At 40.0% G+C, this 13,997-nt stretch overlaps 1 protein-coding gene across 11 annotated transcripts in view; it reads right to left on the reverse strand.

The window, feature by feature from the left end:
- Positions 1 to 13,997, reverse strand: part of SUGCT (succinyl-CoA:glutarate-CoA transferase) — an 858,466-nt gene that overhangs the window by 823,662 nt on the left and 20,807 nt on the right. For all 11 annotated transcript variants that reach the window (XR_012512230.1, XR_012512232.1, XR_012512231.1 and 8 more), the window contains 3 exons: positions 12,792 to 12,877; positions 11,473 to 11,523; positions 7,228 to 7,348 (listed from right to left, as the gene is read on the reverse strand). Coding sequence is in view for 5 of the 11 variants with exons in the window: in XM_074379788.1 (XP_074235889.1) it covers positions 7,228 to 7,348; positions 11,473 to 11,523; positions 12,792 to 12,877 (258 nt within the window). In the remaining 6 variants the exon portion in view is untranslated. The remainder of the gene's footprint in view (positions 1 to 7,227; positions 7,349 to 11,472; positions 11,524 to 12,791; positions 12,878 to 13,997) is intronic.

A 13,997-nucleotide genomic window follows, 5' to 3' on the forward strand; every position in this document is an offset into this window, starting at 1 on the left:
TAACTGCCAGGAGGTGAGAATGAGGAGATTATAGAATAATGAGAGGTATGTTTTCAGACTACACATGCCTCTGCCTATCACCCTCTCATTCTTACATTCTACCACTGAAAAGCACATAAAAGACTCATTCTTCCTTATCTGAGAACTACCGAATTATGTAATCTATCTCCAGTGTCATTTGCCACACTAAAATGTCAATGCAGAATTGGAGAACTATAAGAAAATAAGAAAACTTAGAGACTCTCCAATCATTAAGACAAGGTCCAAAAGAGATTTGGACCCTAACCAGTTAAGTTTTAAATATGAATCATTGGGAAGTGTGGAGCTTCCCAAGTGGACTAGCATTTTATTTGACTTGATGATGTGGTAAAATGCATTTTTTCTTTTTTTGAGATGGAATTTCGCTCGTTGTCAAGGCTGGAGTATGATGGCGAGATCTCAGCTCACCACAACCTCCACCTCCTGAGTTGAAGCAATTCTCCTGCCTCAGCCTCCCAAGTAGCTGGGATTACAGGCATGTGCCACCACACCCAGCTAATTTTGTATTTTAAGTAGAGATGGCATTTCTCCATGTTGGTCAGGCTGGTCATCAACTCCCAGCCTCAGGTGATTCGCCCATTTTGGCCTCCCAAAGTGCTGGGATTACAGGCCTGAGCCACCGCACCCAGACAAACTGTGTTACTATTCTCAATTTTCATTCTGCTCGAAACCCACGCCCTGTGCCATAAAACTTTGTAGTTCCGCCCTCTAAAATATAATATATTTTACCACCCATTGGTAATGGTCTTGGCCATGTGACTTGCTTTGACAAATATTCCATTTGTTAACAGACACAATGGAAACAGATGTTTTAAAAACACTGGTGGGAATGAGCTTGTTCTCTTGCACTCTACCTTTCCCTATGAGGGGAAATGCATTTGGTGGCCACTGGTCCAAGGAGGATAATAGACATGCAGAGCATACCAGGCCCCCAACCCACAACTTGGAGCCAAACTTAACCAGTCTGTATCAACTGAATCCCAGCCAACCACAGACGTGGGAAATAGAAATAAATGCTTATATCATATAACATTTTGCATTTTTTGGTTATGCAGCATTTTTGTGGTAATATAATTAAGAAGATAATTTACCTATATTAACATTTTAAACCTCAATATTTCCATTAGATTTCAAGAGTCTAATGGATAAAAAATCTCTCCCTCTTTCAGCCACACATATAAATATTGTTGTTTAGACAGAAAAATGAAAATATGATTATGGATCTATAAAATAGCACATTTTAAAAAGCGAGATCTAGGGGCCAAGAATCATCTACCATGTACAGAACCTGACATTCAGTACAGAAGTTAATCATCAGGGCCAGACACAGTGGCTCACACCTGTAATCTCAACACTTTGGGAGGCTGAGGTGGGTGGATTACTTGAGGTCAGGAGTTCAAGACTAGCCTGGCCAACATGGTGAAATCCTGTCTCAACTAACAATACAAAAATTACCTGGCCATGATGGTACATGCCTGTAATCCCAGCTACTGCGGTAGCTGAGGCAAGAGAATCACCTGAACCCAGGAGGCGGGGGGGTGCAGTGAGCCAAGATTGCTCCACTGCACTGCAACCTGAGGAACAGAGTGAGACCCTGCCTGAAAAAAAAAAATCACTATGGCTCTTCTTCCCATCTAAAATGACAAACACCCTAATATCGCAGCTTACTTTATATCTTTTTTTTTTTTTTCAAGACAGAGTCTCACTCTGTTGCCCAGACTGGAGGGCAGTGATGTGATCTCAGCCCACTACAACCTCCACCTCCCAGGCTGAAGCAATTCTCCTGTCTCAACCTCCTGAGTGTCTGGGACTACTAGGCGCATGCCACCACATCAGGCTAATTTTTGTATTTTTAATAGAGACAGAGTTTCATCATACTGGTAAGGCTGGGCTCGAACTCCTGACCTCAGGTAATCCACCTGCCTTGGCCTCCCAAAGTGTATGAGCCACCGTGCCCAGCCTACAGCTTACTTTATATGAAGACACTAAAATGCCATTGCAAAATTGTAACTGAGATGGTGAAAGAGATCTGACCCAACCAACTCTATCTTGCATCTTGCTTCTAACCTCCAAGCTGTCCTTGTTCATTCCTGGGCATAGGCTGAACTAACTTTGAGAGGAACGTAGTTTATGGTTTACAGTTTAAAACAAAGATGGTAACAGTATTTTAGTTATTTTTTATGAATATTTTTTAAAACAACATATAAAGGTTAAGCATGGTGGCTGACAACTGTAATGCCAGAACTTTGAGAGGCTGATGGAGGAGGATCACTTGAGCCCAGGAGTTCCCATCTCTACAAAAAAAAAAAAGTTTTTAAGTAAAAAATTAGCCAGATGTGGGGGTGCACACCTCTAGTCCCAGCTACTCGGAAGGCAGAGGCAAGATGACTGCTTGAGTCCACCAGTTAGAAGCTGCAGTGAGCTATGATCATGCCACTGTACTCCAGCCTGGGTGACAAAACGAGACTCTGTCTCAAAGGAAAAAAAAAAATATTTTGAAGCTTTTTATGGTAAAAAAAAAATTATCAGATACATATTTTAAGATAAACTTACTGAACAATAGGAGTAAAACTTGCTTAGTTCCTTTTTAAAATCTCTTTAAATGCATTAGTTCCTTTTCCTAGCTTAGGAAAAGACTTAAGGCACAGTGACCTGTGACAATAATTGAATATAGCTTCATGGTACAGGCCCTTTTGGTATCTTAAAGCAATGATCTTATATAGCACCATGGATAAGCTGTAGAAGAAATCACAGATAAGGCAAACTATGTACTAACCTGCGGCTATCCTCTGAAAGTTTCTTTGGAAATGTAAGCATACTATGTAATACTTATCCCTATCTCTGAAAAAAAGAACGCAGAAAAAATTGCAACTATTAAACTCTTTAGTCAAGTTCCGATTACTCATTCATTGATTCAAAAACTGCCTGTCCAACATGGAGAAACCCCATCTCTACTAAAAATACAAAAATTAGCTGGGAATAGTGGCGGGCACCTACAATCCTAACTACTCAGGAGACTAAGGCAGGAGAATTGCTTGAACCTGGGGGGTGGATGTTGCAGTGAGCTGAGATTGCACCACTGCACTCAAGCCTGAGCGACAGAATGACATTCCGTCTCAAAAAAAAAAAAAAAAAAAAAAAAACCTGCAGTTAAGCCCCTATCATGTGCTCTGCATTACAGGTAGAACTGGGAATAGAATAACAGCCTTCATGAGCCTGGGGGAACTAGAAAATAAAAAGGAAGTGGAAAAAAAAACAAAACAAGAATGAAGTTGAGTGCAGTGGCTCACGCCTGTAATCCCAGCACTTTGGGAGGCCAAGGCAGGTGTATCACTTGAGGTCAAGAGTTAGAGACCAGCCTGGCCAACATGGTGAAACCCCATCTCTACTGAAAATACAAAAATTAGTTGGGCGAGGTGGTGCACGTGTATAATCCCAGCTACTTGGGAGGCTGAGGCACAAGAATCACTTGAACAAAGGAGGCAGAGGTTCCAGTGAGCCGAGATCATGCCACTGCACTCCAGCCTGGGCTACAGAGTGAGAGTCCACCTCAAAAAATAAAAATAAAAGTAAAATAAATAACGAGATAGAGAATACCCAACTGAATCTTCAGGAATCAAATGCGCAGAAGCAATGACATACGAGCTGATATCTAAAGGATAAAAACACCATAACCAGGTGTGGTGACAGAACAATATTCCAAGCAATGGGAACATCACAGGCAAAGGCTCTGAAGTGAAAGAGAACATAGTGAGTTTAAGAAATGCAAGTAATTGCAGGGCTGGGCGCAGGTGGCTCATGCCTGTAATCTCAGCACTTTGGGAGGCCAAGGTGGGCGGACCACAAGGTCAGGAGTTCTAGAGCAGCCTGAACAACATGGTGAAACTCCAGCTCTATTAAAAATACTAAAGTTAGCCAGGCATGGTGGCATGTGCCTGTAATCCCAGCTACTTGGGAGGCTGAGTCAGGAGAATCTCATCTTTTAAAAAACAAAAAACAAAAGTAATTCCTACCTACATATGCTGTATGCATTTCTGCTTAAACTATCTATGTTTTTAAGTTTAAGTTGCCTATGAAAATAAACACTTCTGGCCAGACATGGTGGCTCACGCCTGTAATCCCAACACTTTCCAAAGCCAAGGCAGGCCAATCACATGAGGCCAGGAGTTTGAGACCTGCCTAGCCAACATGGCAAAACCCCATCTCTACGATAAACACACAAGAATTAGCCAGGTGTGGGTGGTTAGTGCACTTGGTGTTGTCTTGCCTAAAACCCTCTATGCCAGTAGCTATGTGGTTCACTCCCTTACCTCATGCAGTTCTCTACTCAAATGTCACCATATGGGTAGAGCATTCCTTCACCTACCAGTATAAAATAGCTTATCCTCATCCCACTCCCTTGCCCACAATCAGACTCCATTACCAAAAACAAAATAAAAGTGCTTATTTGTTTACTAGCTATCACTCTAACCTGGAGTATAAATGTTCTAGAGAACACAGATGGGTTTTTGTCACTCCTGTATTCCAGACTATGAGATTATTGCCTGAAAGATCATGGGTTTGCAGTAAATATTTGGTGGATGAATAAGTAAAAACTTAAAATATTATGAATTTTTCTAATGTAAACTATTAACGTAACATTTTATGAGTCACTTTTCTATATTGCATTCCTAATTAAGAGTTAAGTATTTATATAGAAAACTAAGTAATACTATGACTTTTTCCCTATAGGCTAAACATACACATACATGCAAGTGCTTCGCTGGCAGTCAAAGACTTTATACCACTCTTTTTCATCCCTTGGCTTAGTGCCTCTGAATATATTGAAGAGATACTTGAGCTCCTGTGTTATTATCTTTTTTTAATATATATTTTATTGCATTTTAGGTTTTGGGGTACATGTGAAGAACATGCAAGATTGTTGCATAGGTACATACATGGCAATGTGATTTGCTGCCTTCCTCCCCATCTCCTATATCTGGCATTTCTCCCCATGTTATCCCTCCCCAACTCCCCACCTTTCTCTCCCCTAGTTCCCCCACACAGACCCCAGTGTGTGATGCTCCCCTCCCTGTGTCCATGTGTTCTCATTGTTCAACACCTGCCTATGAGTGAGAACATGCGGTGTTTGATTTTCTGTTCTTGTGTCAGTTTGCTGAGAATGATAGTTTCCAGGTTCATCCATGTCCCTACAAAGGACATGAACTCATCAGTTTTTTTATGGCTGCATAGTATTCCATGGTGTATATGTGCCACATTTTCCCTGTGCAGTCTATCATCGATGGGCATTTGGGTTGGTCCAAGTCTTTGCTATTGTAAACAGTGCTGCAATAAACATTCATGTGCATGTGTCCTTATAATAGAACTATTTATAATCCTTTGGAATATATACCCAGGAATGGGATTGCTGGGTCAGATGGAATTTCTATTTCTAGGTCCTTGAGGAATCGCCACACTGTCTTCCACAATGGTTGAACTAATTTACATTCCCACCAACAGTGTAAAAGTGTTCCTATTTCTCCACATCCTCTCCAGCATCTGTTGTCTCCACATTTTTTAATGATCACCATTCTAACTGGCGTGAGATGGTATCTCAATGTAGTTTTGATTTGCATTTCTCTAATGACCAGTGATGATGAGCATTTTTTCATGTTTGTTGGCTTTGTATATATCTTCTTTTGAAAAGCGTCTGTTCATATTCTTTGCCCACTTTTGAATGGGTTTGTTTGTTTCTTGTAAATCTGTTTTAGTTCTTTGTGGATTCTGGATATAAGTACTTTGTCAGATGGGTAGATTGCAAAAATTTTTTCCCATTCTGTTGGTTGCCCCTCCACTCTAATGATTGTTTCTTTTGCTATGCAGAAGCTCTGGAGTTTAATTAGATACCATTTGTCCATTTTGGCTTTTGTTGCCAATGCTTTTGGTGTTTTGCTCATGAAGTCCTTGCCTATGCCTATGTCCTGAATGGTTCTGCCTAGGTTTTCTTTTAGGGTTTTTACGGTGTTTGGTCTTATGTTTAAGTCTTTAATCCATCTGGAGTTAATTTTAGTGTAAAGTATCAGGAAGGCAACCAATTTCTGCTTTCTGCACATGGCTAGTCAGTTTTCCCAACACCATTTATTAAACAGGGAATCCTTTCCCCATTGCTTGTTTTTGTCAGGTTTGTCAAAGATCAGATGGTTGTAGATGTGTGACGTTGCCTCCGAGGCCTCTGTTCTGTTCCATTGGTCTGTATCTCTGTTTTGGTACCAGTATCATGCTGTTTTGATTACTGTAGCCTTGTAGTATAGTTTGAAGTCAGGTAGTGTGATGCCTCCAGCTTTGTTCTTTTTGCTTAGAATTGACTTGGCTATGTAGGCTCTCTTTTGGTTCCATATGAAGTTTAAGGTATTTTTTCCAGTTCTGTGAAAAAGGTCATTGGTAGCTTGATGGGGATAGCGTTGAATCTGTAAATTACTTTGGGCAGTATGGTCATTTTCACAATATTGATTCTTCCTAACCATGAGCATGGAATGTTCCTCCATCTGTTTGTGTCCTCTCTTATTTCGTTGAGCAGTGGAAAGCCAATTAACAGATAGCTCACGCCTGTAATCCCAGCAGTTTGGGAGCCTGAGGTGGGTGGATCACCTGAGGTCAGGATTTAGAAACCAGCCTGGCCAACAAGGTAAAACCCTGTCTCCACTAAAAATACAAAAATTAGCCAGGCATGGTGGTGGGCACCTGTAATCCCAGCTATTCAGGAGGCTGAGGCAGAAGAATTCTTTGAACTTAGGAGGCGGAGGTTACAGTGAGCCAAGATCATGCCACTGCACTCCAGCCTGGGCAATGGAGTGAGACTCCGTCTCAAAAAAAAAAAAAAAAAAAAAGAAAAAAGTTTTCTGAACTGTAAATTCACCTTTGCAAAAGTTAATAACAGCACTTTGTAAACATTTGTAAAACATCAACATAAAAATTAGCAAAACTATAGGCAGACAATTCAAAGAAGAAATACAAATAGCCAATAAATTTATAAAAACGTTCATTTAGGTTAATGTTCCTTAATAATGTTCAGCAGCCAAAATGGCCTGCGAGAAAGGAAACCAGAATAACTTCCAAAAAAAACAAAGCCAGCAAGAGGTACCTTACAGCAGTAAGAAAACAGAGAAACTACAAAACCTTTTAACTGACAAGGGTGGGGGGTTGAATTACCTGTGATGGAACAATAGATGATGTGAGGAGCAATCTTGTCTATATCTTCATATCCCAGGCCCATGGCAGACAGTTTGCCAGGGAGATAGTTTTCCACAAACACATCACAAACAGCTGCAAGCTGAAGGAAGAGGTGAACATGAGTCAGACTTCCACTGAACAAATCCCGACATGATAGAATTTTAACTTCTACACAATTAATTCTCCCTTTGTAACAGCCCAGAAAAATCGAAGGACAGATGAAGTAAATTAGATAAACATAGAAGCTCTGGTCAACTATTTAAAGTATTACTGTCAGTAAAATAATGGTTATGAAAGTTTTTGTAAGTACACGGTATTCAATGGATTCTGCATCCTTTAAATGTAATAAATATCTGGACTAGACTACATGGTCTGTCCAAATAGATTCTCAAAAAATTAGGTAGAAAAATTAGAATGTAAGTACATTAAATATATAAAAAAAACATCTTTTAAAATCTTTACAGGGTTTTTTTGTTGTTTTTTTTTTGTTGTTGTTGTTTGCTACTCTTAAGGCTAGAAGAGAAATCTATACCAGAAATACGAAAGACTAGGGAATAAATAATTTCCTTTAGATAGTAAGATATATAACTTATGAATTGTATAACTACCTAAAAGCAATTGGACGGCCATGGTGGTTCACGCCTGTAATCCCAGCATTTTGGGTGGCCAAGGCGGGCAGATCACTTAAGGCCAGGAGTTTGAGACCAGTCTGGCCAATATGATGAAACCCTTGCCTACTAAAAATACAGAAGTTAGCCAGGTGTGGTAGCACACACCCAATCCCAGCTACTCAGGAGGCTGAGGCAAGACAATCACTTGAACTCAGGAAGTAGAGACTGCAGTGAGCTGAGATTGTGCCACTGCACTCCAGCCTGGGTGGCAGAGTGAAACTGTATCCAAAAATAAAATAAAATGAACAAAAAATAAAAGCAATAGACATAAATAATGTCCCCAGACAACCTATTTATATTTAATGAGTTCAAATGTACTTAAAATTTTTTAAAATATTTACAAATCCGACTTGAAGTCAAGCCTAGAATGAAACATAATTTCAAATTGTTACAAAATGATAAAGGACAGAGCAGGAAGGAAGTAACAGCAGTTCATTTATTTTACTCAGAATTATAAATCCAGCCCTAAATTATCCATAGGTATACCAATGCCTTAGTAGCAAGAGTTATGAATCCCACTAAAACTGCCCTATTGAGAAGCCTTGATAGAAATGCAGCGGGCCAGGCATGGTGGCTCATGCCTGTGATTCCAGCACTTTGGGAGGCCGAGGCGGGTAGATCACGAGGTCAGGAATTGAAGACCAGCCTGGCCAAGATGGTAAAACCCATCTCTACTAAAAATACAAAAAATCAGCCGGGCGTGGTGTCACGAGCCTGTAATCCCAGCTACTAGGGAGGCTGAGGCAGAGAATTGTTTAAACCTGCAAGGCTTTAAACAAAGAGGTTGCAGTGAGCCAAGATCGCACCACTGCACTCCAGCCTGGGCAACAGAGTGAGACTCCATCTCAAAAAAAAAAAAAAAAGAAAGAAAGAAATGTGAAGTATTCAATCAAATCTGAAACCTCAACTACTCAGCATAAATTACCAGAATGCTCTGAAATGGAAGCAAAGAACCAAGACTATGGACACTGAAGATGGAACCAAGAAACACAAGACACACAGAGAAGTATTAAAGGTAGAACAAGCTCCCAGATTAAAAAATAATAACAATAACTAATGAGGAGAAGTTTTTTTAAAGGGGGCCTAAAAATAAAAACAATGAGAGTTGGCTCCAAGGTGAGGGTAGTCACTGTAGGAAAACAGAGGAGGTCAGTAAGAGTAGAGAACAATTTAGAAAAACCAAACCGAGTTTCAAAAGAAAAACTAAAATGAACAAACCTAAATTATGCTACAGGAAAGATATGGAAAACCAAGGTGGTAAAATCAGGATGATTTTCAAGCCTTGGGTTCAAAATACATGTAGCAAATGAAAATTCTAAATTGGCTGCATTGATCCAGCAGAACCAAAAAGAGGATGGTCCCTGATTCTGTTCTTAATAATTAAAGATTATGTTTCATGGACCAAGATAGAGAACTGAAAGCAGCAGCAGAGCAATTGAAGCTAAGTTGATGCTTTGGTAAAAAGTAAAGTTTAGGACCGGGTGCAGTGGCTCATGTCTGTAATCCCAGCACTTTGGGAGGCTGAGGTAGGCGATCACCTGACATTAGGAGTTCAAGACCAGCCTGACCAATATGGTGAAACCCCATCTCTACTAAACACACAAAAATCAGCCAGGTGTGGTGACGTGTGCCTGTAGTCCCAGCTACTCGGGAGGCTGAGACAGGAGAATTTCTTGAACCCAGGAGGCAGAGGTTGCGGTGAGCCAAGATCTTGTCACTGCACTCCAGCCTGGGTAATAGAGCAAGACTCTGTCTCAAAATACATGCATACATATGTAAGCAAGTAAGTACAAAATAAAGTTTGAGATTTGGTTCTCTAACCGAATAGCCATAAATTGTTCACAATTGGCCCTTAAACAACAGGGGTTTGGACTGTGCAAGTCCACCCCAGGCGGATTTTTTTCAACCAAACATGGATGGAAAATACAGTATTCACCAGATGCAAAAGCCATGTACACTAAGAGCCAATTTTTTGCATAAGCAAGTTCCATAGGGCCGACTGTGGGACTTGAATATTCACAGATTTTGTTATACGTGGAGGTTCTAGTAGAACCAATTCCCCGAATACAGAAGAATACTGTACATCTATTAGATTCAACTGTAAACCTTAACTAGTATGGCAAACAAGTTTTATCCCACATGATGAATCCAACATCAGGAGCATAGAAAATAACAACAGCTAAAATGTAATGAGTGCTGACTGTGGCAAGCACTCATCTATATATTTTATACAGACTAACTTAATTCTAACAACAATCTTAGTAGGAACTATTAGGCTGGGTGCAGTGGCTCACATCTGTAAATCCTAGCACTTTGGGAAGCTAAGGTAGGCAGATCACTTGAGGTCAGGAGTTCGAGACCAGCCTGGACAACATGATGAAACCCCATCTCTACTAAAAATACAAAAATTAGCCAGGCATGGTGGTGCATGCCTGTAATCCCAGCTACTCTGGAGGCTGAGGCAAGATAATTGGTTGAACCCAGGAGAGGGAGGTTGCACTGAGCCAAGATCATGCCATTGCCCTCCAGCCTGGGCAACAGACAGAGACTTTGTATAAAAAAAAAAAAAAAAAAAAAAAAAAAAAAAAAAAAAAAAATGGCTAGGCACAGTGGCTCATGCCTGTAATCCCAGCACTTTGGGAGGCTGAGGCAGGTGGATCACCTGAGGTTGGAAGTTCGAGACCAGCCTGCCCAACATGGTGAAACCCTATCTCTACTAAAAATACAAAACTTAGCTGGGTGTGATAGCACACACCTCTAATCCCAGCTACTTGGGAGGCTGAAGCAGGAGAATTGCTTGAAGCTGGGAGACAGAAGTTGCGGTGAGCTGAGATTGTGCCACTGCACTCCAGCCTGGGCAACAGAGTGAGACTCTGTCTCAAAAAAAGAAAGAAAGAAAGTAGGTATTATTATTGCCTCCAGTTTACTGATGAAGAAACTGAAGCACAAAGAAATTATGTAACTTGTCTGAGGTCATACAGTAGTACAGTAGTACAGAAGGCAGGATTCAAATCACATGTAAAAGTATCCAACCTTAATTTAACCACTGTGCCTTCCAGCTACTCAAAGAAAGATGCTGCGATAGGTTTGGATATATTGGTTATCTAAGTAAGGGTTATATAAAGATTGGACTCTCCAGTGATGTGATCCACATCCAAATGTCAGCTTTTCCCCATATAAGCTGGGTAATCTTAGAGCATCACTTAGGCCCCAGGAAACTCAATTCCCTTTTATGTCAGAGATTTCAATACTTCATTTACAAGGCAAATTCTGAGGATTAGAGGAAATAATGTAAACAAAGGGTCCACGCCCAGGATTTGATGCAGAGCAGGCACTCAGTCAATAGTAGCTAGCACCATAATTACACACAATACATAAGAAATTTAAAGCACACCACACTTACAAAGAAGTATACAAATCAAGATAAATACTTAAAAGGTATTTATTGCAAATATACAGCTCATCCATAAAGTTTTAAAATACTTTTGCTCTGATGTTCCAATCCCTAATTAAAACCTAGGTGGTGAGATGCCTTCTATATAGCATACTGTACCTCTTTGATGATTTTCACCCCTTTCGGATCCTTGATATTAACAGCAATACTCTAAAAATTAAAAAATATATATCTATTATTTTGGAGACGGATACACAAGATGCCCAAGCCCCACCATTATGCAGTGGCAAACATGCACATGTATCCCCTGAATCTAAAATAAAAAGTAAAAAATAATAATAATAATAAGTATATTAACTATCATAAAAGTTTTTCTTTTTCTTTTTTCTTTTTTTTTCAGACAGAGTCTTGCTCTGTCACCCAGGCTGGAATGCAGTGGCACAATCTTGGCTAACTGCAACCTCTGCCTTCAGGATTTAAGCGATTCTCCTTCCTCAGCCTCCCCAGTAGCTGGGATTACAGGCACCCACCACCATGCCTGGCTAATTTTCGTATTTTTAGTAGAGATAGGGTTTTGGAGTTTCACCATGTTGGCCAGGCTGGTCTCAAACTCCTGACCTTAGGCAATCTGCCTGCCTCAGGCTCCCAAAGTGCTAGGATTACAGGCATGAGCCACTGAGCCTGGTCATAAAAGTTCTTCTTATTGCTGACAATAAAGTCATTCATATCATAGATCTTCTTAAATTCATTTTATGCATGAGGAAATATTTAAATCCTCTTACTGATTCTGTTTATCATGAGGATATATGCTAACAAGGATTATGGGAGAAGTTTTTCAATTATAATACCAAGTGTTAGACAATTATTCCCTAAAAGAATAACAAATGTAAGGCATCAAATGATTTTTCTCTTTCATAAAATTATTTCCATTATAAATTCTTGTGAAATGTTCTAAGTTTCTTGGTAGATAAAAAAGAGTAGTAAAAAGCTCATTGTTTCTACTCGGTGAATGGTAAATGAATGGAAGTTTAATTTATTTGAAATGTTAGTTACATCTTTAAAAAAAATAAAAGGGGCCGGGCGCGGTGGCTCACCCCTGTAATCCCAGCACTTTGGGAGGCCAAGGCGGGTGGATCACGAGGTCAAGAGATCGAGACCATCCTGGTCAACATGGTGAAACCCCATCTCTACTAAAAATACAAAAAATCAGCTGAGCCTGGCGGCGCGTGCCTGTAATCCCAGCTACTCGGGAGGCTGAGGCAGGAGAATTGCTTGAACCCAGGAGGCGGAGGTTGCGGTGAGCCGAGATCGTGCCATTGCACTCCAGCCTGGGTAACAAGAGCGAAACTCTGTCTCAAAAAAATAAAAAATAAAAAATAAAAATAAAAGGAAGAAAAAACAAGCCACAATGGTATCATCAGTTTTGCTGTTACAAGAGAATTACACAAAAAAAGCAAAAAAGGGAATGATATTCTTACTTTTTTATTTCGGTTAACACTGAGATAATATGTACTTTCTGTCCCCACGAAAGGTGGCCCCCAAGTTCGTGTATCGTCACCAGCTCCTGAAAATAATAATATGAGCTATTAATCTTTGGGGGATTTTTTGAGATGGAGTCTCACTCTGTTGTCTAGGCTGGAGTGCAAAGGTGCAATCTCTGCTCACTGCAAACTCCACCTCTTAAGTTCAGGTAATTCTCCTGCCTCCAGCCACCCCAGTAGCAGGGATTACAGGGGTGCACCATCACACCTGGCTGATTTGTGTATTTTTAATAGAGATATGGTTTCACCATGTTGGCCAGCTGGTCTCGAACTTCTGGCCTCAAGCAATCTACCCACTTCAGACTCCCAAAATGTTGGGATTACAGGTGTGGGATTACAAATCTAACACGATAAAAGATGGGGTATTCTATGATGGATATCTACTTCAAGTAATTCTGAACTGTATTCATGTCTGATTCAAAGATAACACTACAGAATTACAGAAAAAAATGTTTTCTTTGCACAAAAAGCAACTATCAGAGAGTACAGATAAAACTAATCATTACATAGGTAATTAAAGTATTTATCACTAGACCTCCAAAAAGAGAGAATTTGTAAATGTGGTATAAAGTTTTAAATCCAAATCATTTAAATAGCATAACCAATTTATTAGCCATTAGACTTTACTCATTAAAATTGAACAAGAAAAACAGATTTTTTTTTCTTTTGAAAGGAAAAAAGCAAAAGCAACTCATTTACTTAAAACACACATACAAAAGACAGACATAATTCACAGGATAGAGGATAAAAGAAGCTCCATAGGTCAGGTGTGATGGCTCACCCACACCTGCAATATCAGCACTTTGGGAGGCTGAGGTTGAAGGATCATTTGAGCCCAGGAGTTCAAGACCAGCCTGGGCAACATAAGAAAACTCCATTTTTACCAAAAAAAAAAAAAAAATTAGTAAGGCCGGGTGCAGTGGCTCACAGACACATTGAGACTCTGTCTCAAAAAATAAATAAATAATTAGCCAGGCACAGTTGCACACAACTATGGTCCCAGCTAAGGTAGGAAGATTGCTTGAGCCCGGGAGGTCATGGCTACAATAAGTCATGATCACACGATGGCATCCAGCCTGGATAACAGGAGCTCTGTCTCAGAAAAATAAAATAAAATAAAACAAGCTGTTTATAGGATGATGT

This window comes from Saimiri boliviensis, chromosome 10 (assembly GCF_048565385.1).
Source record: "Saimiri boliviensis isolate mSaiBol1 chromosome 10, mSaiBol1.pri, whole genome shotgun sequence".
Taxonomy (NCBI): domain Eukaryota; kingdom Metazoa; phylum Chordata; class Mammalia; order Primates; family Cebidae; genus Saimiri; species Saimiri boliviensis.